The sequence below is a fragment of the Sorex araneus genome, chromosome 11 (assembly GCF_027595985.1).
Source record: "Sorex araneus isolate mSorAra2 chromosome 11, mSorAra2.pri, whole genome shotgun sequence".
Lineage (NCBI taxonomy): Eukaryota > Metazoa > Chordata > Mammalia > Eulipotyphla > Soricidae > Sorex > Sorex araneus.
Window position 1 is genome coordinate 23,517,858 of NC_073312.1, and position 27,315 is coordinate 23,545,172.

At 54.8% G+C, this 27,315-nt stretch overlaps 2 protein-coding genes across 2 annotated transcripts; both read left to right on the plus strand.

Annotated features, from left to right (window-relative positions):
• Positions 1-1,084: 1,084 nt before the first annotated feature.
• On the plus strand, positions 1,085-3,829 carry LOC129399383 (calcium homeostasis modulator protein 2-like). The gene is made up of 2 exons (XM_055119201.1): positions 1,085-1,615; positions 3,416-3,829. The coding sequence occupies exons 1-2, from the start codon at positions 1,085-1,087 to the stop codon at positions 3,827-3,829; spliced, it is 945 nt and encodes a 314-aa protein (XP_054975176.1).
• A 19,975-nt stretch (positions 3,830-23,804) lies between these two features.
• LOC129399384 (calcium homeostasis modulator protein 2-like) lies at positions 23,805-26,859 on the plus strand. The gene is made up of 2 exons (XM_055119202.1): positions 23,805-24,350; positions 26,276-26,859. The coding sequence occupies exons 1-2, from the start codon at positions 23,805-23,807 to the stop codon at positions 26,687-26,689; spliced, it is 960 nt and encodes a 319-aa protein (XP_054975177.1). The 3' UTR covers positions 26,690-26,859.
• The last annotated feature ends 456 nt before the right edge of the window (positions 26,860-27,315 follow it).

Here is a 27,315-nt window from a genome sequence, read left to right on the forward strand (position 1 = left end):
TGGGGCCCAGACTTCCTGTCACTGGCAGGCTGGGGGGCCTGTGCTCAGGGTCCAGTGCTCAGGGCTGCAGAGTTGGGAAGAGAAATTGGAGGAGAGAAGGTTCCTTAGGGCCTACGGGTACACAAAGAATAAGGTCAGCAGAGACTGGCAAGATGGAAAATTCACTTCACCCCTCCACGCAAGGCTCCTGAGATGCTGCTCCAAAGTTCCTGCCCAGCACCTCCATGTTTGCAGTTTGCAGGGGAGGGCGCTTAACCCAGGTCTTCACAGGGAAGGGGCCTGAGCTCTGCCTTGGGACACATCCCCCACCCCAGACTCCAGAACTCCCTGGGAGCATTTCCTGCTCTTCACAATGGGGAGCATGACCCCTTCAGCCCACACTGACACTCATCTGGAGCCCCAGCAGGAGAGAGATGCGGGGGCCATGGCCAGGCCTCCGCACTCCCTCCCTGGCCCTCCCGCCTCCCTCAGAGGACAGGGGCCCAGAGGAGATGCCCGAGTGGGCGGGAGCCCGGAGCCACCTGAGGCCCCCAGGAGGGCGATGGTGCCCAGGACTCTCCCCAGCGCCACTCCACAGCACAGGGTCACCTCCCCCCATCGGGGGCACAGGTCCCCTCCCACATCAGGACACTGGCACAACAGACCACTGCCCGGACCCAACCCGCAGTCCGAAGGGAAGTGAGCGTCCTGTTGCTGCTGGCAGGCCACGGGGCCCTCCTCAGCCCCCAGGAAGAAGGTGGAAAAAGCCAGGAGGTCTGAGCATCCGAGGAGGAGGGCCCACAGCTCTGCCCCTGAGAGGCCACCCTGGGGCCACTGCCCCTTCTCCGCGAGTCTTAGGGCTGACAGCCCACCGAGGGGTCCCGAGGATGATGATGATGGCTGAGTAGGATGCGGGCCACCATCACTGCCCCTTGTCAGCCTGACCCCAGGGGCTTTCCCTGGGGATTGGGTTAAGAGCAACATTCTTCTGTCTCCTGCTGTCCTACAGGAGGTGCCCAGCTGCCACCGGAGTGACCAGCCGGGCCCTGCTGCAAGGTGCCTGCCAGCCCGCACTTCTTCCTCGTGTAGCCCCTGCCCTGACACCATGGCTAACCCCATCGCCCACTTCCTGTCACGCATTTTCAGGAGCAAGGATTTGGTGAAATTAAATGTGTTGGTGGCACTGGGCACCACGGGGGGCCAGGAGCTCTTCTCCTTGTTGGCCTTCCAGTGCCCGTGCTCACCAGTTCGGAACTTCCGGTATGGGTTAACGGCCACCTTGGGGCCCGCCTTGTTGCTCTTCTTCATCAGCATCATCCTCAACAACCAAACCAGGAACTTGGTGGACGGGTGCAGGTGCTTCAGGACCAAGAAATGCCCAGGCATCCTATATTCCATCGTGGGCCGCGCAGCCGTGGTCCCCCTCACCTGGTCTTTCATCTCCCTGCTGCGCGGGGACGCCTACGTCTGCGCATTCAGCGAGTTTGTGGACCCATCCTCGCTCACGGCTGAGAACGAGAGCTTCCCTCTCCCCCAGACCACGCAGATCCTGGCCATGTTCCCTTGCGGGGAGAGCCCTGACAACCTGTCTGGTTTCCGGGAGGAGGTGAGCCGCAGGCTCAAATTTGAGTCTCAGGTAAGGCTGTGCTGAGGGATGCTCATCCCTTCCCTGGGAGGTGGCGGGCGGCTGAGTGCCCATCCAGTTCCTGGGTTCCCGTAATCAGTGGCATCCATTAAACAAGATTCTTAGTGTGGTAAGAATCATTTTCTTGGGGCTGGAGCAATAGCACAGAGATAGGGCGTTTGCCTTGCACACAGCCGACGAAGGTTCGAATCCCAGCATCCCATATGGTCCCCGAGCCCTGCCAGGAATAATTCCTGAGTGCATGAGCCAGGAGTAACCCCTGTGCATCGCCGGATGTGACCCCCCCCAAAAAAAAAGCAAACAGAATCGGGGCTGGAGAGATAGCACAGCGGGTAGGGCGTTTGCCTTGCATGCAGCCGACCAGGGTTTGATTCCCAGCATTCCGTATGGTCCCCTGAGCACCACCAGGTTAATTCATGAGCGCATAGCCAAGAGTGACCCCTGTGTATCGCCAGGTGTGACGCCAAAAAGAAAAAAAAAAAAGAATCATTTTCCCATTTCAAATAAGAGAGTTTTGTTCATTTTTGCAGTGCTGGGGGTGGAACCCGGACTCACACATGCAAGGAAAGTGCTCTATTGCCAAGTCTTTCCCAGCCCCTCCAGATAAGAATTTTGATGTATTGAGTTTTGGTGAAACCCAGCAGACCCCATGAATGCTTAAAACTTAACTCCAATAGTTTTAGTTAGGGAAGGGAGAGAGAAGAAGAGGGAGGGAAAAAGCCAGGGTTTCAAAGGGAACAGGAGCAGAGGGGAGAGAGTGGGGGATGCCCCAAGGTAAAAGCGGATTTACACACTCAGGCTGGGATGCGGCTGCCCAGTCGGGGAGTCTCCCCGCTGGCTCACAAAGTGCCCCAAACTGCCCCGGCTTGAGGTTTTCCATGCAGATAAGAGTCTGTAGTGGGGGCCAGAGTGTTAGTACAGCGGTGAGGGTGCTGGCCTTGCACACGGCGGACCTGAATTGGGCATCCCATATGGTCCCCAGAGCACCGCGGGTGTGACCCAAAAAGCAAAAAAGAAAACAGAACAAATTAGTCTGTGGTTAGGGTTTTGTCCAGGGCAGAGGTTGGGGGAGTCTTCTTGCAGCTCATCACAGGACTAGTTCCTGCTGGCACCTCTCTCCTGGGCCACCACCTGTGCCAGCCTTGTCTCACGGGGCCTGTGTCTGCACCACAAAGGGGCCCTTTCCCGGGCCCTGGGCTCCGGTAGGGCTGGTGATGCTGCAGCTTTGGAGCAGCTCTCCAGCCTCTCATGCCCGCCCAGAGTCTCCCCTGAGCACTGCCAGGTAGAGCACTGGAGGCACTTCGAGCATCGCTGGGTGGGGTCCAGGCGTCACCGGGAAGCCTGGCCACCCCCAGCTCCACAGGGTTCAGGCAGCACCACATCCCTCGGACCCTGGTCAAATACTCAGATCTGCACAGGGCCGAATGGAGGGACACCCGCCCCAGGGAGCCTTTGAGACAAGCCTGAGGCGATTTTCCAACAGGGTCGTGAGGGTGAGGAGGACGCAGGCATGGGGGAGCGCCCAGAGGGTCTCGGGAGGTGGCACGGGTCCAGGCCTGGCAGTCTGAGCCAGACTTGGTGGCTGAGATGCAGGAAGCCCTGGGAAGGCAGCAGGAATCTGCAGAGTCGAAGCAAGCGCCTGTGCCCGGGAGAGAGGGCAGAGGGACCGAGTCGCGCAGGGCATGCCAGCTTCTCCTTCAGCCGGGGAGTCAGGGCCAGCCGGCTGGGGTGGGGAGGGTCAGCCCCACCCTGGCCGCTGCAGCCCTCCTCAGCCGCCCTTTCTCTGACCAGCTCTTCGGGTGGCTGCTCATCGGCTCGGTGGCCATCCTGGTGTTCCTGACCAAGTGCCTCAAGTACTTCTGCTCACCGCTCAGCTACCGCCAGGAGGCCTACTGGGCCCGCTACCGCGCCAACGAGGACCAGCTCTTCCAGCACACGGCCGAGGTGCACTTACGCGTGCTGGCGGCCAGCAACGTGCAGCGCTTCTTTGGCTTCGTGGCGATCAACAAGGAGGACGAGGAGCTGGTGGCCAAGTTCCCCATCCAGTGCACACAGCCGCGGCCACAGTGGAACGCCATCACCGGCGTCTACCTGTACCGGGAGAACCTGGGCCTCCCCCTCTACAGCCGCCTGCACAAGTGGGCCCAGGGTCTGAGTGGGAAAGGTGCGGCCCCCGACATGGAGGTGGCCCTGCTGGCCCCCTGAGGCCCCACCACCCCTGCACTGCGTCTGGGGGTAAAGTGAGGCGAGAGGCCCAGGGTGTGGCCTCCTCCACCACCAGGAAGTCCCTGGTCACTCCCAGAGCGAGTGTCCCAAAAGCTTGGACCTGGCACCAGGGAATGGAATGTTTTATTCCTGAAGCCCCGGGCTGCTGGCTGGCCTCAGCTGTGACTGACCCGGCCTGAGCAGGGAATCCGCAGGGAACCCCAGTGGGCAGGACCCTAGAGGATTGCAGGGAGCAGGGATGTGTGGACGTGGCAGAGGCCCTGTCCCCTCTCCTGTCCCCTCCCGCAGAGCTGGCAGCCCTGCCCAAAGACAAAACTGGGGCTATACCACGGGCCCACGCCCTGCAGCCCCCAGCAGGGAGACTGGCCCCAGGCTGCTCTTCAGGGAGGGTCCCCAGGGGAGACGTGTCCAGCTGTTCTGAAACAACCACACCTTGGCCCTGCTCCCGGGGGCCGCTCCCCATGTCCCCTTCAGGATGCCCGTCCTGGCCCCATCTTATGGCCCCGACACAAGGGCCCAGGACCACGCTGGGCTGAGGCACCGCCAGGGATGGCCCCTGGTACGACTCAGATCCCAGTCGGGGTTCAGGCCCCAACCTGCGCCTCCGCCCGGGACACAGGCAGCTGCTCCGGGAGCGCGGGGCGGCCTCGGAGAGGGAACAACAGCGAACTGACACGTGTGCAAAAAGACAGAATTCATTCTGACCCCGCCGGGGTCTCCCCGGGTGCCTCCAGGAAGCCCCCTTAAGTCCGCCGGCCCCCGGCTCAGTCCTCCGGCACGGCGCTCCGGGCATACACGTACTCCAGCGCCTTGGCCTTCACGGCCTGCCCGGCCGTCTCGGTGCCCTGCTGCTCCTCGTAGTCCTGGTAGCGCTTGAAGAAGAATTTCATGCGCTTGGGGGCCAGGCTCAGGTGAATGACCCGCTCAAAGATGTCCCTGTGGGGAAGGGCGGGCACTGTTGGCCTCAAGGCTCTGGGCACCAGGCCGAGCTCTGGCCACTCCTACTATGTCAGCATTAAAGACGCCCTCGGCGGGACCCATGGCAGGGCAGGAGGAGGCGCTTGCCTCGAGAGCACTGACTGGCTTGTTCTGCAGTTCGAGGCCACACCTGGCGGGTATCAGGGGTTACTCCTGGCTTTGTGTCCAGGGATCATTCCTGGTGGACCATAAGCAGTGCCGGGAGTCAAACTCAGGTCGAGTGTGTGTGAGACAAGCATCCTCCCCCCTGGACTATCTCTCTGACTCTCATAACCCATTTTTACAAAGACTTAGGGAAACCAAGCCACTCTCCAGGGCCAATAAGTAAGCACCGAGATCCAGTCCCCTGAAGGTATGAGTCCAAACCCTGGAGATGCCGTGACCCCGGGGTGGGGAGGAGCCTTTCCAACATCCTCTCCCTGAGTATTCTGATGGCTTCCAAAGCCAGCTGACCCCCTGCCTGAGAACTGCCTGGGCTTTGACCCAGGGCCCCGTGAAGTAGCCAGGGAGTCATCATCATCATCATCATCATCATCATCATCATCATCATCATCATCATCATCATCATCCCATTGATCATCAAATTCCTCGAGCGGTCTCAGTAATGTCTGCTTTCGTCCTAGCCCTGAGATTTTAGAAGCTTCTCCTTACTCGTCCTTCCCAACGATGCCACATTGGAGGCTCTTTCAGGGTCAGGGGAATGAGACCCAGCATTGTTACTGGATTGGGCATATGAATACAACATGGGGAGTGTGCAAGGCTCTCCCATGTGGGCAGGAAACTCTCAGTAGCTAGCGAGCTTCTCCCAGAGGGAGAACTAGGTTATAAGCTTCGAGGCCGCATGCTTCCTGGAGCTTGGTTTTAAGTCTGCGGTCCGATGGTGGGATTACACTGCACCGGGGGCAGTCCCTGGGTGTGACTGCCAAGCTACTGGAAAATGGGAAATCTGGGCAGAAGAGGCCCAGTCCCAATCTGAGCAGGCTTGGAGGTCTCAGCCTCGGGTCCCACACACCTGGGTTCCTCTGCCGGTACCTTCATGCATGAGGTTCATCTGAATATGTGGAGAGGGGACTTGAGCATGGCTGTGGTTAGGCTCTGGAGGTCTTCGGTCGTGGGAGCACTGCAAGGGGCGGGGAGGGAAGCTGGAGCCCACCCCCTCTGAGGAGCCCTGGGGAAGACAGCCAGGAACACAGGCAAGAGAGTCTCTAGCCAGGGAGTACAGGACAAATTCCAGTAATGGAAACAGAATAGATTCCAAATCAAAGAGACATTCCGCAGCTGCCTCTTACTCTCATAGGATGGGGGGGGGGGCGGGGAGGGCCCACACCCAGTGGTGCTCAGGGGCTACTCCTGGCTCCAAGCTGGGGAATCACTGCACAGAGCCAGCACCTTGACCCCTGGCTATCTCTGGACCTTCTCATAGATGTTCTGAGTGACCTTTACTTGTGGAGAGTCTTTCTACGGATCCATCAAGCCCAGAGACCCCAAGCGTGTGATTAGTTTGTCTACATACAACCTGGAAACGTCCTCATGGCCACAATGCAAAGGCCAGTAGGGTCAGCCAGCGCCTCTCCAGCAAGTAGGGCCCCCATCAGCTCCAACACCAGGTGTTTCTCCGTTCCTGCTGGCAGTGATGGCTGGTTCCCGTCCCCCTCTCCCCAGAGGAGTCCAAGAGGCTCCTGTTTGTTCCACCCTTCAACCACAGGCGCCTGGCAGGGAGGGTGGGTGCTCTCCCAGGGAGGGAGCCTGTGGACAGTTCTCTCTCAGCAGCTTGAGGGGCACTGTCCCGCCAGCCTTCTCCTCCCCCTTTCCTGCATTTCTCGAAAATCACCACTTGAGGGCGTGAGCACTCTATGCGACTCGGCCACTACCCAGGCAAACTAGGAAGGGTGGCGGGCGGCCTGGCAGTTAGTCAAAGGCCCTAACATCAATACCAGTCTTTTGCTCTTTCTAAATATCTAAGAGCTTCCTAGGCAGGAGAGAGATCTTTCTAGCCGCCCTGAGCAGCGAGCGACTTCACTGTCAAGAAAACCTTGAGAGAATGGGGCTAGAGAGACCGTGCAGAGGGTAGGGCGCTTGTGACCAGCATCCCATAGGGTCCCCGAGCACCACCAGGAGTAATTCCTGAGTGCAGAGCCAGGAGTAACCCCTGAGCATTGCCTGTGTGGCCTAAAAGGAGAGGAGAGGAGAGGAGAGGAGAGGACAGGAGAGGAGAGGAGAGGAGAGGAGAGGAGAGGAGAGGAGAGGAGAGGAGAGGAGAGGAGAGGAGAGGAGAGGAGAGGAGAGGAGAGGAGAGGAGAGGAGAGGAGAGGAGAGGAGAGGAGAGGAGAGGAGAGGAGAGGAGAGGAGAGGAGAGGAGAGGAGAGGAGAGGAGAGGAGAGGAGAGGAGAGGAGAGGAGAGGAGAGGAGAGGAGAGGAGAGGAGAGGAGAGGAGAGGAGAGGAGAGGAGAGGAGAGGAGAGGAGAGGAGAGGAGAGGAGGAAAGAAGGGGAGGGGAAGAAGGTAAAAAGAAAAAAAAGTTAAGAGAGGAGAAATAAACCCCTCTTCCACCTCTGAGATGTTCCTTTCTGTGTCGTTTGCATGACTGGAACCACTTTTCTACACTGCACCTGAGACAGGACCTGTGACAAGGTCAGGGTCCTCTCACCCTCCCCGCACCCCTGCCCCCTGCTCCCACCCTCGTTGGCCAGACCTCCAAAGAAGGGTCATACTCACCTTCCCAAACTCACTCGGAGGACAGAGAGGACCCCCCAAACTCAGTCTCACGGGGTGTACTCAGAGCACTGCATTTCACTCGAGCGACACCCTCAGCACAGCACAGGGGCGCAGGGCAGCCTTGTCACTACAAGGCCACTAAGGCAGTCAGTCCCCAGCATGGCCCGCACACACTCAAACGGGCCTCAGAGCTGGACACCCCCTCAGTTGGCATCTCCCTCACACTCCTAACGCCTCTGGCCCCAGAGACATGCCCATATTTCTGCTGCTACAGTGTGACCTCTGAGGGCATAGACTGGGGTCCATTATCTCCATCAAAATACAGAACAGGGCATGCTCAGATGGGGTGATACATAGGACCCAAAAGCTGGGTGGACATATAGGTGGGGTGGGTGGATGGGTGTGTGATGGTTGGTTGGATGGGTGGTTAGATGGAGGGATGGATGGATGAGTGGGTAGATAGATGGATGGATGGGCAGGAGTGCAGGAAAGGAAAAACTCAGGCTTTCAGCTGAGCCGCTAATAAAAAACGACTAACAAGAGTGAAACCAAGCAAGAGAAACGTAAAGCTAAGAATGTAACTAAAAGCAAAGGCTTAAAATGCTGGCCTCTGTAGTGTCTTCAACAAAGAGTGGCACCTTTAGAGGAAAAACGCGACAAACGAGAGCAGCTCTGGGTTTTGAAAGGCAGAAACTGCGCAGAGGTAAACGCATTAGAAAACTAGCGGGGTGGTTTCTCTCTTGCTTGCAGAGTAGTGGGTGTTTAGGGTCACACCGTGCAGTGCGCCGGGGCCATTCCTCGCTCTGTGCTCAGGAGCAACCCTGGATGGTGCTCAGGGGACAAGAGGTGGTGCTAAAGATCAGGCTCAAGTTAGCCACAGGCAAGGCAGCACCCCTGAGCGTCACTCCCGCCCCATGAGCTGCTGCTTCACTAAGAATCTCCGGGAGAATTTACAACCTGACTCGAGGTGAAAGGGGGAAGGTAGAACTGTCTCAGTGTTTGCTGCTTCTAACCATGTTTGAAATACTTTGCCTGGATTTGGGTTCTGGTTTTCGTTTGGGGACCCCACCTGGAGGTGTTCAGGGGCTCTTTACAGCTCAGTGTGGGGTCACTCCCAGTGTGCCTGGTGGGCATGCCAGGGTCCCACCCAGGGTCCCACTGCCAGGCATTTGTTCCAGCCCCTCGGCCGTGTGGGCCCTGTGGCACACTGAGGGGGTGGCCTCTGCCAACGCGCCACCCCCCCCCCGGCTGCCCCCGACCCCCGCCGGCCTGAACACACACAAGTGTAGAGACCCCAGCACCTGAAGCCACGTGAAAGGAACTCTGAGCTGGCTAGCAGGGGGTACCCCAGGGCCCCTTAGCCCCCCAAGAGCTGAGATCCCCACTTTCTCTACTGGGGGCATGCCAAGGCCGGCCCGCTGCCCCGCAAGAGCTGACACCCCAGTCACGTTTCTGGGCGTGATCTCGTGTACACTAAGGCGCTGCCCTCTGGGCTGTGTGGGTTCAGCTCCTCCCAGCAACTGCTGGGAGAGCAAGTCCTGGGCTGGGGCCGAGTGGGGCCTCCCCCCGAAACCCTGGTGCTCTGTTTCTGGGGGACAAACCGAGGAACAAGAGTCTGAGTAGATCTGCCTTGGGGTCTGGGTCGGCGGGGCCAGTGTTTCATGTCTCATAATTATAGTAAAATTGACACTGGCACACGCGTCCATGATGCTCGTGTGTGGGGGGCGCCAGGCTGAGTCCTTCTGAGTCCTGACGCGTTTCAGCACTGTGGGTTTCTCAGAGATGGGTCCTGGTGAGGGACACTCCCTCCAAACACCCTCAGGGGCGCCTCTCTGGCAGACAGCCTCTGTGGGTGCCGTCCAGGGAGGGGGGGGTTGGCGCCAGCTCCGTGGCTGCCCCGCCTTCGAGCTGAGTCTTCTGATGGGCTCCAGGTTTCGTTTTAAATCTGTTTGGGTTTTGTTTTTTCTGCGCTCGGGCTCAGGCTCTCACGCACACGCAGGACAGGTGCTCTACGGCCCAGCATTTGTGGTTTGATTTGCTTTAGGGGTCACACCTGGTGGCAGTTCTCAGGGCTACCCATGGCACAGTGCTTGGGGTCCCTGTCAGGGTGGTGCCGGGCTGTAATACGGGCTGTCTGCCAACCCCAGCACCATTTTTCAGATGAGAAAACTGAGGCCACAGGAAGTTGTGTTTCCTGAGGTCTTGGAAGAACTGGAATCGGGTGCTGGAGCAACAGGACAGCGGCTAAGGCAGGAGCACAACTTGGGTTCATTCCCTTCCCCGGGAGTGACCCCTGAGCACAGAGCCAGGAGTCTGCCTGAACAGCTCTGGGTGTGCTCCCCACCCCCGACAAATAATAAACAATAAGAGCTGGAACAGGAGCTCTGGCTCGGTGCTCACCCCCAGGCTGTTCTGTTCTCGTGCTCATTCTCAGTGCTCTGGTCGGACCCCTGCAGCTCCGCCCCGGCTCTGAGGGAGCCCAGCAAGCTGTGCCCTGGGCTCCTCTGGGAAGTGGAAGGACTGATCCGGGCCCCTTGCTGACCAGTGCACGTGAAGTTCTTGACTTCTGGTCCTGGGCATTTTCTGCTTCCCCCACCCCCTCACCCCCACCCCGAGCCTCCCCACTCCTGGCCCATGTTTCTGGGCTTGGGGCCACACCCAGTGGTGCTCAGGGCTTCCTCTTGGCTCTGTGCTCAGGATTACTCTGGCTAGGTGTCCCGTCCCTCGGAACCGGATAACGGGGTTCACAAGGAGAGGGTTCGAGAGTGATAGGGAGACGGGAGACACACACACACACACACACACACACACACACGTGAGCAAAAGCTACTTGATTGTGACTCCACAGCGCTTATGTATGCTTAGGCTTCAATCTACTTTCCTCATGGCCTTAAGGTAAAACTAAAAGTAACTAATGGCACCCGGGGCAAGTAGGGGAGATAACAATGGATATCCAGAAGGCTGATCTGTCTGTTCCTGTTGGCTAACTATCCTGCTCTTGTAAAAGTGTCCCAGTCCTCCGGTTCTTGTAAAATGGCTTTCTCAACCTGTTTGTGCGAATGTTTGACCGCAAGCTACATGCCGAAGGCCCTCACCACATCTCCTCCCTTCCTTTTCCTTAGAGCCAGTGTCGCTCCAATAGGGCATTAACCAGCAAAGGAGAGTAGAAGCCTATCCCCCTGCAGGGTCGCGGTCAGAACCAAGCAAAATTGGGACCCACTTTTGTAGGGGGAAGGTGTTCTTGGGGCCTAACCTCCATGCAGATAGGCGTGCTCTTCGGCAAGGGTTTGGGACCAGTTCCTAATAGTACCAGGTGACTCCCTTGCCCACAGATACCACCATTCTGCACTTTGAAGGTGCCCGGCCCAGAGGACGAGTGCTGGCCCCAAATGCCAGCGGGCGCCAGGTGGCAGGACTTTTCAAGCTTATAGGGCATCTGTCAAGGCACCAGGGTCCTCCACATATCCCCTATCCGCTAGATCTAGCCGATGGTAGTGAGTTTGTATGGGCTTAGCTTGCAGAGTCTAATTGTTTTTTTAACAAAGGTAGTCAGGTGTCTAAAGGCCCATGGCCCAAAGGAAATTAATAGCAGTACTCCAATTAAAGGGCCGAGGATGGTGGGTAACAGAGTAGTTAGCCAAGGGAAGTGGAGAACCAGGTTTGAAACCATCTTTGTTCCTGCTCTCGCTGTCTTTTTCAACGCTCCAGGCCCTCCTTGGGACCCTGCTTTTGGGGTGCTAGGAACTAAGGGCAAATGAGGCTTAAATCGAGAAAGCAGATGCCCGGGAATGAATAATATTTAAAGCCAATTAAATCCCAAATTACAAAAGCATAATATTAACTGTCTTCCTTTGTCCATACAAAAAGGACATTGCTTTAAAGTAAACTATCCAAAAGACATAAGGGGAGGAGAAAGGCAGTATTTCACTCAGACATATAAAATCATAGATTTCTGGGGAATCTGACCTTACAAGTTAACAGAGTCTGATTAGGGTAAAAGGTGATAGACCGGTTGGGGAAGAGAGCATAGAGAGGAGTTTACAGATAAACGCAGTGGAATGGAAGTGCCTCAGGAGCACTGTGATAAACCTAAGCTTCCTGTGGCAAGGGGAACAGGACATACTGATGATATCCTACTCCCATCTTCTCCTTTTCTGCTTACAAAATCACAAAAATTTGAAGTAGAAGAACAATTCCAAACACAAAAGTCTCATTAGTTGTAGTAAAACTTCAGTCCATCCGTGAACCCTGACCAGTGCTTGTTGTAAAGTGTTCGATTGTCCTTCACAAGGGGTGATCAGAGTCATTTAGTCACATTTTGAAGAAATGAAGTGTCCCGGATCAAAATTTGAAGAGTTGTTTCTGCAACAGTAGCAGTAGTGGTCACAGCAATGAGTCCCAGGGGAGCAGCTATAGGAGAATGATGAACTTCATGAAGCACTGGTTCAGGCAGGGAGCACTGGATCAGGAGTATCACAGCTTCTGTCAGGAGTTCTTCAGCAGGGGAATGGAGCCATTCTCTGGTCAGTTTACTGGTAGTCGTATGTGCGACCTAGTTTATGTTTGGAAAAAACACCTTTTTATTTATTTTTTTAAATTTTTAAAATTTTATTGAATCACCATGAGATAATTTCAAATTTCATGTTTGGGTTACAATCTCACAATGATCAAACACCCATCCCTCCACCAGTGCACATTCCCCACCACCAATATTCCAAATATACATCCCCTTTCCCACCGTCCCCCTGCCTCTATGGCAGACAATATTCCCCATACTGTCTCTCTATTTTTGGGCATTATAGCTTGCAGCACAGCACTGAGAGGTCATCATGTTTGGTTCATTATCTACTTTCAGCATGCATCTCCCATCCCAACGGGTTCCTCCAGTCATCATTTTCTTAGTGATCCCTTCTCTATTCCATCTGCCTTCTCCCTCCACTCATGAAGCAGTCTTCCAGCTATGGGGCAATCCCCCTGGCCCTTGTATCTACTGTCCTTGGGTGTCAGCCTCATGTGATGTTATTCTATACACCACACAAATGAGTGCAGTCCTTCTATGTCTGTCCCTCTCTTTCTGACTCATTTCACTTAGCATGATACTCTCTATGTTTATCCATTTATAAGCAAATTTCATGACTTCATCTCTCCCAACAGCTGCATACTATTCCATTATGTAGATGTACCAAAGTTTCTTTAACCAGTCATCTGTTTTGGGGCACTCGGGTTGTTTCCATATTTTGGCTATTGTGAACAGTGCTGCAATGAATATATAGGTACAGATGTCATTTCTACTGTGCTCTTTTGCATCCTTGGGATATATTCCCAGAAGTTTTATTGCAGGGTCATATGGAAGCTCAATTTCTAGTTTTTGAAGGACTGTCCATATTGTTTTCCAGAAAGGCTGGACCAGTTTGCATTCCCACCAACAGTGAAGGAACGTCCCTTTTTCCCCACATCCACACCAGCACTGCTTGATTTTGTTCTTTTGAAATGTGTGCCAGTCTCTGTGATGTGAAATGATATCTCATTGTTTATAAAGCTTTTTTTTTTTTTGCTTTTTGGGTCACACCCGGCAATGCACAGGGGTCATTCCTGGCTCATGCACTCAGGAATTAGCCCTGGCAGTGCTCAGGGGACCATATGGGATGCTGGGATTCGAACCCGGGTCGGCCGCATGCAAGGCAAACGCCCTACCCGCTGTGCTATCACTCCAGCCCCATGTTTATAAAGCTTTTTAAAGTTATCAGAGACTTCGACCATCGGTGTTTGGTACATCTCCATGCCTAGCAGTAGAGAAAGTGACAGGGGGAGCTCCAATACAAACGGATGTCCTAGAGAGAGGAATGAAAAGGTGTTCCTGGGGCTAGAGAGATAGCACAGCGGGTAGGGCGTTTGCCTTGCACACGGCCAACCCGGGTTCAAATCACAGCATCCCATATGGTCCCCTGAGCACGGCCAGGGGTAATTCCTGAGTGCAGAGCCAGGAGTAACCCCTGTGCATCGCCAGGTGTGACCCAAAAAGGAAAAAAAAAAAAGGTGTTCCTATTAAATGTCATTTCTTCCTCCTTTGGAGACTGAGGCACCTGTGAATTTCAAGGAGAGGGTAAAAGGAAGGAATTGTTCATCCAAAATATGGGGTCCTGGTGTTTTCCATTCCACAACCTGTAAAAGAAGGGTATGAGGAATGCTCCTAATGTAACCTCATGCTAACGTTAAAGGAGACAGAGGCCTTTGCTGCAGGCCCTCTGATGTTGGCTCCTTCTCGGATTTCCTTGCGGGGTCCTAGGGAAAATTTGGGCGGCTAATACAAACAAATTCCCAGTATCAGGATTAGATGTCACCCAGGTACGATTAAGAAGTAGATGCGGGTTGGATCTTTGTGTTGTCCTCAGGGGATGAGTCAGGATCAGGAGGATCACTGGACGGAGCCACCGGGACCAGGGTCGGCAATTTCTTCGTTAATGTTTTTGGTAGTCTCATGGAGAAGAGAAGAAGAGCAAATCTCGGGAGGTAGTTATGTTATCAAAATGTTTCCCTGGCCTCGGGGGCTGGAGCGATAGCACAGCGGGTAGGGCATTTGCCTTGCACACGGCTGACCCGGGTTCGAATCCCAGCATCCTATATGGTCTCCTGAGCACCACCAGAGGCAATTCCTGAGAAGAGCCAGGAGTAACCCCTGTGCATCGCCGGGTTACAAAAAGTTACTAGCCTCTCAAGAAGCCATCGTGCGGCTCCCTCCTTGATGTCAAAGATGCACACAGAGCCTCGACCCCATATGAGCGTAGGATCGGGGCCGTTCCACTGGGCAGTCAAGGGATCTTTCCACAGGGCTGAGGCGTATTGTTCTTTTGTGGTGGGGTGCCAGAGCCTATCTGCTGAAGATTTCCCGTGAGAGTCCAAATTTAAGAAATTCAGGATAAAAGAGCGTGCATCAGAATGTTACGGGGCGCACCTTGAATAGGGTCGATTTCTCCCCCTTTTAGTCGATGAAGAGTAGTTTTGAGGGTGAGATGGGCTCTTTCAACAGTATCTTGTCCTTGAGGATTGTACGGAATACCCATGTGATGAGTGATTCCAAAAGAGGAGCAGAACTCCTGAAAGACTTTTCCTGTATAGCCAGGCCCATTATGAGTTTTAATGATTTTAGGTTTCCCCATAACTGCTAGGCAGGAGAGGGTGTGGGCGAGAACATTCTTTCCCGCTTTCCCTGCTTGTAAGGTCCCATGAAGGAACCCACTAAGGGTGTCTCTTGTAACATGCAAATTTTTAATTTGCCAAACTCGGCGATGTGGGTGACATCCATTTGCCATATATCGTTGGGTACCAGCCCCCAGGGATTAGCACCGAGGTGTGGAGTGGGTAGAGTGGTCACACAAGCAGGACAATAGTTTCACTATTTTTCTGGCTTGCTCGAGGTTTAGGGAAAACATTTGCCTCAGAGTATTGGCATTAAGGTGGTGTAATGAGTGAGCCTGTTGGGCCACTTCAACTCCGGTGGAGACAATCAGTCCTGCAAATCTAGTTGCCCAATTGGCCAAGGCATTTCCTTGTGCAAGGGGCCCAGGGAGACCAGAATGAGCCCTGAGGTGTCCTATAAAAAAGGGAGAAACCCTGAATCTGTATAAACAAACTTACAGCCTTGGAGGAAGGTTTAAGATAACTTATAGTTTCTAATCAAGGAATAGAGTAGACAACATAAGCACTATCAGGATACAGATTACAGGGAATATTATTACAGTGGGAGAAAACAGCAAGGACTGCGCATAATTCTACAAGCTGAGCTGAATTATGTGCAGTTGAAAAGGTGTATGAAAAGGTGTATGTTCATTTATTACAACCGCAGCTTGTCCAGTGGAAGACCCATCAGTAAAAAGTGTAACAGCCTCGGGAATAGGCAGGGCTGCACAGGCTGAGGGAAAAATGAAGGGAGTAGTTTTAAAAAATTGCAATAATCTGTTAGCAGGATAACGGTTATCTATGACACCAAAAAGGAAGCTCAAGAAATAGGCCACATATCTTCATTTTGAAAAAGCCAATCAAGCTGATTTTTAAAATAAGGTTGAATCAATTTATCAGGATCTCTGCCAAAGTGCTTTTTGCTATAGTCACATCCCTGCATAATTATTTATGCTATTTCAACAAACATAGTAAGGAACCAAAATCTTTTGGGGAGAAGCAGGACCAAGAAACAGGGTTATCTTTCCAAATGCGGTGGCCAATATGATAAGACAAAACGGTTTCTCATTATTGATGGCACAAACTACTGTGATATAGCCAATTCCACTTGAGTCAGTGCCAGCCGAGCCTCTGGCATCAATCTCTTGGAGACACAGGGCTAGGATCACCTTTTAGTATACAGAGGTGAAATCAGAGGTTTAAAATCCCCAGTGGTAATATGCAAATAAGGTCTAAGCCAGTTTATATTTCCTAACAATTTTTGAAAATCATTAAGAGTTTTTAAATGTGTGGTTCTTATTTGAATTTTCTGGACCAGGACCTGGCCCCCTTTAAGTCAAATCCTAGGAAAGAAAAGGGCTCAGTGGTCTGTTCTTTCTCGGGGGCAATGTGTAGACCTTCCCGTGAGAGGTCCTGTACCAATTGATGGCAGCATTGAAGGAGGGTGTCTTCATCTTCCCTTCCCAGTAAGATATCACCCATATAACGAATGATATAGATCTGTGGCCAATGCACCCGAATAGGGTCAATAACTTGGGAGACAAATTTCTGGCAGAGGGTCAGGCTATTGGCCATTCCTTGAGGCAGAACTTTCCACTGGTATCTTTACATGGGTCCTCTAAAATTAATTACAGGAACACTAAGAGCAAATCTTTTCCTGTCTGTGGGATGTAAGGGGATAGAGAAAAAGCAGTCATTTCAATCAATAGCAATCTTTTTATAAGCGCTTGGGACAGCTGCCGGGGAAGGCAAGCCAGGCTGCAGGGCTCCAAAGATCACCGTGATTCTGTCTACTTCTCTCAAATCTTTTTTTTTTTTTTTTTGCTTTTAGGGTCAAACCCGGCGATGCACAGGGGTTACTCCTGGCTCTGCACTCAGGAACCACTCCTGGCGGTGCTCAGGGGACCATATGGGATGCTGAGAATCGAATTCGGGTTGGCCAAGTGCAAGGTAAACGCCCTACCCGCTGTGCTATTGCTCCAGCCCCTACTTCTCTCAAATCTTGAAGCCACCGCCAATTGCCTGGTTTCTTTTTTATTACAAAAATAGGAGTGTTTCAAGGAGAAGTGGTGGGTTCTATATGGCTGGCGGAGACTTGTTCCTGCACTAACTGGTCTGCCGCTGCCAGTTTGTGGCTGGTCAAAGGCCACTGATCAGCCCATACCGGATCATCAGATTTCCAGATCATTTTGTCCGCATGGGGTGCAGGAATATCGGTGGCCTTTATTAAAAATTTCCCGATCCACTTCTGCCGTTGTTGGGCCTCGGGTCAATAGGATACGTTATTCCCTGCAATTATCTTCCCAAGCCTACTCCCGGTATGAAGCCTTTTAATAGTAAACTGTTTAATATTTGGTGGGTTACGAGGCTACCAGGCCCACAGATAAATATATCCTTCTGGCTTAGAAGGTCTCTGCCCCATAAATTCACTGGGAGTCTGGGGAGTGCATAAGGGCGTGTATTGCCAGACTTCCCAGAGGCATCCCTGCAAGGTAGGAAGGAGGCACTAATAGAGGGATTATAATAGGGAGATTGCCCAACGCCCCTAAGATGAGGAAGGGAGGCTATTGAAGGCCAGCTTGAGGGCCAATCCTCCTGTCTGATAATTGTGACATCAGCACCCGTATCTAAGATGCCATCAAAATCCTTACCTCCTTGGTAAGGGTTTAAGAGAGCGACTTTTGGTCCTTGTTGAGTTTCTGAATCCAATAAATGTCTGAGGACCCAAAATTGCTATCGCCTCTGGTGTCTTTTAGGCGGGGGTTGGAAGGGGCCTGAAACGGAAGGAGCAGCAGCTGAGCAACGCGCTGCCCCTGTTCTATGACTAGGAAAGGGATAGAGGATGCAGTGACTACTTGGATTTGGCCTGTGTAGTCGTTGTCGAGCACACCTGGTATAATTTGTAAACCTTTGCAAAGGCAGCCGCCTCGCCCAGTGATTAGCCCGTACGTATCAGGCGGTAGGGGACCACAGGCTGAGATGGCAATAATTGGGGGCCCAGAGGTGTTTGTCAATATATTTTGCGGGCAGCGACACAGAGGTCCAGTCCTGTGCTGCCCGGGGTGGCTCTGCAGAGGTTAGAGATGGGTTTTGGAGGGAGGCTTGTTGAGACACGGTCCCCACTGCCCCAAGGTTCCGTGAAGTGAATGGTGGCCTGGGGCTGGCCCTGCTTGAAGTTTCCCTGCCCCTGTGCTTTAGCCAAAGGGTTTTCCTGAATATCCGTTTGTGATTTACATTCAGATGCCCAATGTTCGCCTCTTTTGCATCCCGGCAGAGGCCAGGCGGGGCAGGTTTCGATTATTTTCTGGGTAGTTTTTAGTAAAATGTCCTTTCTGTGTGCAACTAAAGCATGTCTTATGGTCTGTAATTCCTGCCTGTTTAAGTGCCACTCCAATAGCTAAGTCCATGCTGTGAGCCGAGCCGATGCCTGAACATCGGGAGTATAATCCGCCAATGTCTTCCCATGTCTGTGAGGTCTCAACGCTGCCAGGCAGGCAGGGTTAACATTCTCATAGGCAAGGTACAGGACAAAATCAGTTTCTCCCTCATTCTGACCAAAAAGGTTTCCTGCCGTTGTGGTGAGGCGGCTAACAAATTCAGAATATGGTTTATCGGGGCCCTGTTGCAGGTTGGCTAGGGAAGTTGTCACAGTTCCCTTCTGGGGTAGCCTGCCCCAGGCCTTAACTCCTGCATTTTGTATCTGGGCAAACAGCCCGGGAGGGAGCATAGGCTTTTTGCTGTTCATTAGTATCAAAAGGCTGATTACCTACCATCATATCTAGGTCCATTTGATGCCAGTCGTTAGGGTGAGCCACAGATCTCCCAGGGTCTCAAGGCTGGAGAGAGTAGAAGGGGCTACAGGGCCTTCAGCTCCTTAAGAGTAGTCAAGCCCAAGTGATGACATTCCCTTTGGGCTATCGCATGTCTGTCTTCTCCCTCACCTTCTTGTTTAATTATTTCTTTCACAGGAAAGACCTGCAAAGCGGGAGTACTAGATTACTTAACACTTGGCTGTTCAGGGAAAGGTCCCACCATGTTCTTTCCCGATGACTCCCGGGCGGGTTTTGAAGAGTCAGATTTGGGCAGAGCCTGTGACGGCTCTGTGAGCTCAAGATCGAGGGCCCGAAGTTCTGCCACTAAAGAGTTATGCTCCTTTATTTACTGAATCGCCTCTCGTAGCACCTTTGTATGTGAGACAAGGGCTTTTTTGGCTTGCCGAAAGTCAGGGAGGGGAGGAAGAAAAGGACCAGGGCGTGGCTCATCGGAGGGGATAGGAGCTGAGGGGGCAGATTCCATGACTCCCTGTGGGTGTGTATGGCCCAACATAGGTTTGGGAAGACGAAAAGGCAGGGAAGTTCTATGGAGGAGGTTGTTGGAAGAAGGGAGGCCAGTCAGGATTACTATAACAGGCGGCCTCCGCCTCCAATTCTGCCTCTTTGACAGGGGGAAGCTGATCAGGAGGAATATGAGATATGGAATGGAATGCTGCTGGTTCCTGACTCAAAGTCTTGGATTTAATTACAGGATTGTGAATGGGCGGCATGGTGATAGAAACAGAGTCTTCGGCATCAGGGGCATTAGAGTGGAGGGACTTAAGTTTAGGACTTGAGTTTATTTGAGGACTTGATTTTATTTGAGGGCATTCTAAGGACGAGGAAGGCCTAGACAAGTTGTTACTGCCCTCTCTATATCAGGGTACCACTCCCTAACACTTAGGATCTCATTAATCAGTGACCAATATTTATAGCTGGTGATGGGAACCTAGTCAGGCCCAAACATCTTATAGAAGTCCTGAAGGGCGTCTCCTACCCTTTACCAATGCCTCTCATTGATGGTGCCCTCTTGAGGGAACCAAGGGCAGACATGGTCAAGAAATGTAAAAACTTGGACCAAGACTTTCTTTTTAACTTTTACTCCTCTAGTTTTTAACGTTGTTTTTAGATCAATTACGAAGTTTTCTCTGACTGATAATCCTTGTCCCATGATAGACACAAAAAGGGAAGAGCAAAGAAAGTAAGAGTGAGAAAGAGTCACCAACGTCCAAATACAAAGTGACAAATGAGATGCTTAATAACAAGTACTTATTCGATACACAGTTTTTCTTCTGTGGGGGACACGAATTTATCTGGGATTTGCGGCTGTGACCCCCTAATCCTGTCACAGGAGATTTCCAGTGGTGGGCACCCTCGTGGCATTTAAATGCCCGATCCCGTGCCCGCAGGGAAGATCATGGATTTGGTGACTAGTGAAAACAGGATTCAAAACGGCACACCCCGAGGGTAATGAAGAAAGTTAAAAGCAGTATAACAAAAATGCCAAGGTCTTGTGGTGAAACACAAACGAAAGGTATAGATGTCAAGCACCCCAAAGGCGGGGGAGAAAGGAAGATGGAAAAGGAAGGAATTGCCTTACCTTTTCTTTCAGGCCGCTCCTCCGACCACCTAGTCTATTCCAGATCTAGGTTGAAACACACAGGGATAATCACCGCTTACCTTTCCCGAAGTCCTCGCCCACTCCCACAGGGCTGACTTTTATGAACGTGGCCACTCCTCCAGCGGTGCTCTTCACAGGGGTCCCTCGTGCCTCGGCCCACGTTAGGCACCACCTGTCCTGACCTGCAAAACCAGATAACGGGGTTCACACACACACACACACACACACACACACACACACACACACACACACACAGGTGAGCAAAAGCTACTTGATTGTGACTCCACAGCGCTTATGTATGTTTAGGCTTCAATCTACTTTCCTCATGGCCTTAAGGTAAAACTAGAAGTAACTAATGGCACCCGGGGCAACGAGGGGAGATAACAGTAGATATCCAGAAGGCTGATCTGTCTGTTCCTGTTGGCTAACTATCCTGCTCTTGTAAAAGTGTCCCAGTCCTCCGGTTCTTGTAAAATGGCTTTCTCAACCTGTTTGTGCGAATGTTTGACCGCAAGCTACATGCCGAAGGCCCTCACCACAACAAACTAAAACTCCTAGAAGAGAGTATCGCGGAATTTCCTAATGTGACCGCACGACCTCTTATACTCTAACCCACTTATGTACCAAAAGTAGCACACATTTGTTTAGTTTTTAACATCGTTGCTTGTATTCTTTTACATTCAGGCTTCAATGACTCCAGAATGAAATACAACAACCTTCATACACTTTCCTCTCGTGGTGGGAAGGTGCTCAGTGGTGAGATTGGTGTTTGAGTATTATCTGCAATGAACTACTGTGAACTACTTTATGAAAATAAAATATATAAAAATGGTAAACTAAATAAGCGTGGCTGGAGAGATAGTCCAGAGGGCAGGGCTCTTACCTTAGCATGTGGCTGACCTGGGTTTGACACCCTGGACCACATATGCCAGGGGTGATCCCTGAGCCAAAAAAAGGCAAGGAATCAGCTGGGTGTGGGCAAAAAATCAAAAAACAACACCCTGCTCCAACTTCTTTCACTGACGCCCTCAGAGCTCAGGGTCCCACATGCTGAAGTTCCCCTCCCAGCACTCCTGAGATCTGGGCTCTACTTTTCCTTTGGTTACTTTGAGGGGGGAAGAGGCTGCACCAGTGGTGCTCAGGGTTTGCTTCTGGCTTGGTGCTCAGGGGTGGCTCCGGGAGATGCTTGTGGAATCCTGCAGGGTGAGCAGCTCTGAGGACCGGACCCCAGGACTCCTGCAGAACCTGTGCTCCATTTCTTCCAGCCATCACACAGCTCCCAGGCCCCGGGGTGCTGGTTTTTGTTTGTTTTCCCTCCACCCTAGATTTTATTTTGTTTTGTTTTTCTTCTTTGGGCTTTACCAAGCATGGCCCAGGGCTTACCCTGGCTCTGTGTTCGGGGATGACTCCTGGCAGGCTCAGGGGATCATCTGTGGTGCCAGGGATTGAACCCTGGGTCAGCCCCATGCAAGACAAGTGTCCTACCCGCTGTACAGCCCCCTCCACCGAGGTCTGAAGCAACACCCGGGGGTGGGGCTGCCCAGGAAGATGAGCCAGCCAGGGCCTGAGGGAGGGGACAGGGGATCCTGCCTTCTCCCTCCCTCCCCAGCTGGGGCAGCTCTGTGAGGTGGGGGTCAAGCCTTGGGAAGGTGACCTGAGAGTCAGCCATGCAGGCAGCAGAGTGCCCAATCCCTCCCTCCTTCCCCCCTGCTCCCAGCTCCTCCCGCCCCCTGCCCTGCAGCTTCCCACTGTGGGGCTGACATCCTCTTTCTGGACTGAAACTTTCTGAAGTCAGCAGGCTCCAGCACAGAAGCAAAGCAGGAAGGCGGAGGGCAGCGCCTGCAGCCCCCACCCCAGCGAGCCTCTTGTCCTGGAGCCCAGAGAGGACAAAGCCGCACGCCTGAGCCCTGCAGCTGCTCTGGGTAAGCAAGGCGCCAGCCCTGGGTGTGAGTTTCCCCGGGCAGAGTGGGGCTGGTCCCCACTCCCGTCTCCCAGTCTCCCATCCCTCCTGTAGTTGTTGGCAGAGTCTGGGGTGCCCCTCCCTGGCCCGGCTGTAGTCTCAGAAGGCGGCCGGGTCCCTCCTCAGATCACCCGCCTCTTCATGGCCAGGACTCTGGAGCCCTATTTGGGCACTTTGCACCCAGAGTCTGCGCTCACGGGAACCTTAAAGCCAAGAAGGGCAGAGGCAGAGAGAGGGCTGGCGCCTGCTCCCACGACCCCACAAACTCCCTTCCTGGGGAGCAGGAATGAGCCAGGATCCCTCCAGGTGGGGGTCAGATCTCTCCCCTCGCCTCTCCTCTCCTCTCCCCCGCTCGCCCCGACCCCTAGCTCCTGGCACCCAGAATCCTTGGCCTGGAAGTTTTGGCAGCTAGCAGAAGGGGTGCATGTAGGGGGGGGCCCTGGGGTGATACTGGGCAGATGCCCCACCTGTCTGTTGCCCGCAGCCCTCACGCCAACCCAGCCTCTGCCTGAGGACTGTGGCTTTAACTCACAGAGATGGAGAGAATGATGGGGAGACAGGCCACACCCTGGGCCCGGGTCAGCTGTGTGGGAAGTGAACCTCACAGAACCCTGTGTCCTGGGGCCCAGACTTCCTGTCGCTGGCATCTAGGGGGCCTAGCTCCAGGGTGTGGTGCTCAGGGCTGCCGAGTCGGGAAGAGGAAATCAGGGGAGAGAAGGTTCTCTAGGGCCTGTGGGTGAGCATAGAGCAAGGCCAGCAACAAGTGGCAAGATGGAAATTCGCTAGGCCCAGGCCTGAGATCCTGCTCAAGAGTCCTGCCGCGCACCTCCATGTTTGCAGTTTGCAGGGGAGGGCGCTGAACCCAGTCTTCACAGGGAAGAGGCCTGAGCTCTGCCTTGGGACTCATCCCCCACCCCAGGCTCCAGAACTTCCTGGGGGAATTTCCTGCTCTTCACAATGGGGAGCATGACCCCTTCCGCCCTCTCTGACACTCACTCTAGAGCCCCTGCAGGAGAGAGATGCGGGGGCCATGGCCAGGCCTCTGCACTCCCTCCCTGGCCCTCCCGCCTCCCTGAGAGGACAGGGGCCCAGAGGAGATGCCCGAGTGGGTGGGAGCCGGGAGCCCGCCTGAGGCCCCCAGGAGGGCAATGGTGCCCGGGACTCTCCCCAGCGCCACTCCACAGCACTGGGTCACCTCCCCCCATCGGGGGCGCAGGTCCCCTCCCACATCAGGACACTGGCCCAACAGACCACTGCCCGGACCCAACCCACAGTCCGAAGGGAAGTGAGCGTCCTGTCGCTGCTGGCAGGCCACGGGGCCCTCCTCAGCTCCTAGGAAGAAGCTGGTGGAAGCCAGGAGGTCTGAGCATCCGAAGAGGAGGGCCCACAGCTCTGTCCCTGAGAGGCCACCCTGGGCCACTGCCCCTTCTCCGCGAGTCTGGGGGCTGACAGCCCACTGAGGGGTCCCGAGGATGAGGAATGGTGGCTGAGTAGGATGTGGGCCACCATCACTGCCCCCTTATCAGCGTGACCCCAGGAGCTGTCCCTGGGGGTCAGGTTCAGAGCAGATATTCTTCTACCTCCTGCTGTCTTACAGGAGGTGCCCAGCAGCCACCACAGTGACCAGCCTGGCCCTGCTGCAAGGTGCCTGCCAGCCCGCACTTCCTCCTCGTGCAGCCCCTGCCCTGACACCATGGCTAACCCCATCATCCGCTTCCTGTCGCTCTTCTTCAAGAGCAAGGATGTGATGATCTTCAATGGGATGGTGGCCCTGGGCACCGTGGGCAGCCAGGAGCTCTTCTCCGTGGTGGCCTTCCACTGCCCGTGTGCACCCGCCCGGAACTACCTGTACGGGCTGACGGCCATCGGGGTGCCTGCCTTGGTGCTCTTCCTCATCAGCGTCATCCTCAACAACCAAACCCGGGACCTCGTGACCGAGTGCCAGTACCGCAGGGCCAAGAACTGCTCGGCCGCCCCCACCTTCCTGCTCCTGAGCTCCATCGTGGGCCGAGCTGCCTTGGCCCCCGTCACCTGGTCGGTCATCTCCCTGCTGCGCGGGGAGGCCTACGTCTGCGCACTCAGCGAGTTTGTGGACCCGTCCTCGCTCACGGCTGGGAACGAGAGCTTCCCTCTCTCCCATGCCAAGCAGATCCTGGCCAGGTTCCCTTGTGGGGAGAGCCCTGCCAATCTGTCGGGCTTCCAGGAGGAGGTGAGCCGCAGGCTCAGGTATGAGTCTCAGGTAAGGCTGTGCTGAGGGATGCTCATCCCTTCCCTGGGAGGGGGTTGGGGGCTCTGTGCCCATGCGGGAACTGATCCTCAGGAAGACTCCAGACTCTGAGTCCACTAATTAGCGGCAACCTTTAAGCAAGATTCTTATTGGGACAAGAATCATTTCAAGTCTCAAATAAGTGAGTTTTGTTCAATTTGCATTGCTGGGGAGTAGGACCCAAGGCGCAGCCATGCAGGAAGGTGTTCTGTTGCTGAGTCATTATCCCTTCTAAGTACTTGCAGCCCAGTCCTCTCCCTTGACCTTCAGTACAATAGTTTTAGTTAGGGGGGGTGGGAGAGAGTAAGAAAGAGGGAGAGACAAACAGTGTCAGGCATTCAGAAGGGAACATGAGTAGTGGGGAGAGAGCTGAGGATCCCCGAGGTAAAAGAAAGGAACTCACACTCCAATGGGGTGCAGCTGCCCCTGGCGGGGAGGTCCCCCCTTGCTCCCGCAAAGTTCCCCGAACTGCCCTGGCTTGAGGTTTCCCATGCAGATAACAGTCTGTTGCTAGGGTGTTGTCAAGGGCAGAGGTTGGGGGAGTCTTCTTGCAGCTGACTGCAGCCCTAGTTCCTGCTGGCACCTCTCTCCTGGGCCACCACCTGTGCCAGTGGGTCTCACGGGGCCTGTGTCTGCAGCACAAAGGGGCCCTTTCCCGTGCTCTGGGCTCCTGTAGGGCCGGTGATGGTGCGGCTTTGCAGCAGCTCTCCAGCCTCTCATGCCCGCCCACAGTCTCCCCTGCTCATGGGCCCAGGCTGGGCATTAAGAACCCAGGCTTCCAGCTCTCTCCACCTGCCAACCCACACAGCTGCGGCAGAGACCCTCTGCTTTCTTTCTTTCTTTCTTTCTTTCTTTCTTTCTTTCTTTCTTTCTTTCTTTCTTTCTTTCTTTCTTTCTTTCTTTCTTTCTTTCTTTCTTTCTTTCGCTTTTTGGGTCACACCCAGCGATGCTCAGGGGTTACTCCTGACTTTACACTCAGGAATCACTCCTGGCGGTGCTTGGGGGACCATATGGGATGCTGGGGATGGAACCCAGGTCGGCCGCGTGCAAGGGAAATGCTCTACCTGCTGTGCTGTCGCTCTGGCCCCAAGAAATCTGCTTTAGATCCCATCTTGGTCCTGCTGCTTCTGAGAAACTCACGCCTGCTCCCTCCTACCTTCAGCTGTAAGATTCGATCCGAGCAGCAGAGGGATCCCGGAAAGGAAGCAGCCGGGTGGAGGCTGAAGGGGCAGAGAGGAGGCCGGGGAGCGGCAAGGAGGCATTGACCTAGTCTCGGGACATGGCAAACACCAGTTGGGGTTGGGATGGTACAGGCTAAGGCCCAAGCCTAGCGTGAACCCAGACCAATCTGGTTCAACCTGGCACCACACGGTCCCAGAGCACTGCCAGGTAGAGCACTGGAGGCACCTCGAGCATCGATGGATAGGGCCCAGGCATCACCGGGAAGCCTGGCCACCTCCAGCTCCACAGGGTTCGGACAGCACCACATCCCTCGGACCCTGGTCAAATACTCAGATCTGCACAGGGCCGAATGGAGGGACACCCACCCCAGGGAGCCTTTGAGACAAGCCTGAGGCGATTTTCCAACAGGGTCATGAGGGTGAGGAGGACGCAGGCATGGGGGAGCGCCCAAATGGTCTTGGGAGGTGGCACGGGTCCGAGCCTGGCAGTCTGAGCCAGACATGGTGGCTGAGATGCAGGAAGCCCTGGGGAGGCAGCAGGAATCTGCAGAGTCGAAGCAAGCGCCTGTGCCCGGGAGAGAGGGCAGAGGGACCGAGTGGCGCTGGCCATGCCAGCTTCTCCTTCAGCCGGGGAGTCTGGGCCAGCCAGCTGGGGTGCGGAGGGTCAGCCCCACCCTGGCCGCTGCAGCCCTCCTCAGCCGCCCTTTCTCTGACCAGCTCTTCGGGTGGCTGCTCATCGGCTCGGTGGCCATCCTGGTGTTCCTGACCAAGTGCCTCAAGCACTACTGCTCGCCGCTCAGCTACCGCCAGGAGGCCTACTGGGCCCGCTACCGCGCCAACGAGGACCAGCTCTTCCAGCACACGGCCGAGGCGCACTCACGCGTGCTGGTGGCCAGCAACGTGCAGCGCTTCTTCGGCTTCGTGGCGCTCAACAAGGAGGACGAGGAGCTGGTGGCCAAGTTCCCCGTCCAGGGCACACAGCCGCGGCCACAGTGGAACGCCATCACCGGCGTCTACCTGTACCGGGAGAACCTGGGCCTCCCCCTCTACAGCCGCCTGCACAAGTGGGCCCAGGGTCTGAGTGGGAAAGGTGCGGCCCCCGACATGGAGGTGGCCCTGCTGGCCCCCTGAGGCCCCACCACCCCCTGCACTGCGTCTGGGGGTAAAGTGAGGCGAGAGGCCCAGGGTGTGGCCTCCTCCACCACCAGGAAGTCCCTGGTCACTCCCAGAGTGAGTGTCCCGAAAGCTTGGACCTGGCACCAGGGAATGGAATGTTTTATTCCTGAAGCCCCGGGTTGCTGGCTGGCCTCAGCTGTGACTGACCCGGCCTGAGCAGGGAACCCGCAGGGAACCCCAGTGGGCAGGACCCTAGAGGATTGCGGGGAGCAGGGATGTGTGGACGTGGCAGAGGCCCTGTCCCCTCTCCTGTCCCCTCCCGCAGAGCTGGCAGCCCTGCCCGAGGACAAAACTGGGCTATACCACGGGCCCACGCCCTGCAGCCCCCAGCAGGGAGACTGGCCCCAGGCTGCTCTTCGGGGAGGACCCTCAGGGGAGACGTGTCTAGCTGTTCTGAAACAACCACACCTTGGCCCTGCTCCCAGGGGCTGCTCCCAGTTTCCCCTTCAGGATGCCCGTCCTGGCCCCACCTTATGGCCCCGACACAAGGGCCCAGGACCACGCTGGGCGGAGGCACCGCCAGGGATGGCCCCTGGTACGACTCAGATCCCAGTCGGGGTTCAGACCCCAACCTGTGCCTC

Bases quoted from the DNA above. Each gene is read 5' to 3' on its own strand.
- LOC129399384 (XM_055119202.1), top strand. From the start codon at position 23,805: ATGGCTAACCCCATCATCCGCTTCCTGTCGCTCTTCTTCAAGAGCAAG. The intron at 24,351-26,275 runs GTAAGGCTGTGC...TTCTCTGACCAG, and splicing joins GGCTCAGGTATGAGTCTCAG to CTCTTCGGGTGGCTGCTCAT.
- LOC129399383 (XM_055119201.1), top strand. From the start codon at position 1,085: ATGGCTAACCCCATCGCCCACTTCCTGTCACGCATTTTCAGGAGCAAG. The intron at 1,616-3,415 runs GTAAGGCTGTGC...TTCTCTGACCAG, and splicing joins GGCTCAAATTTGAGTCTCAG to CTCTTCGGGTGGCTGCTCAT.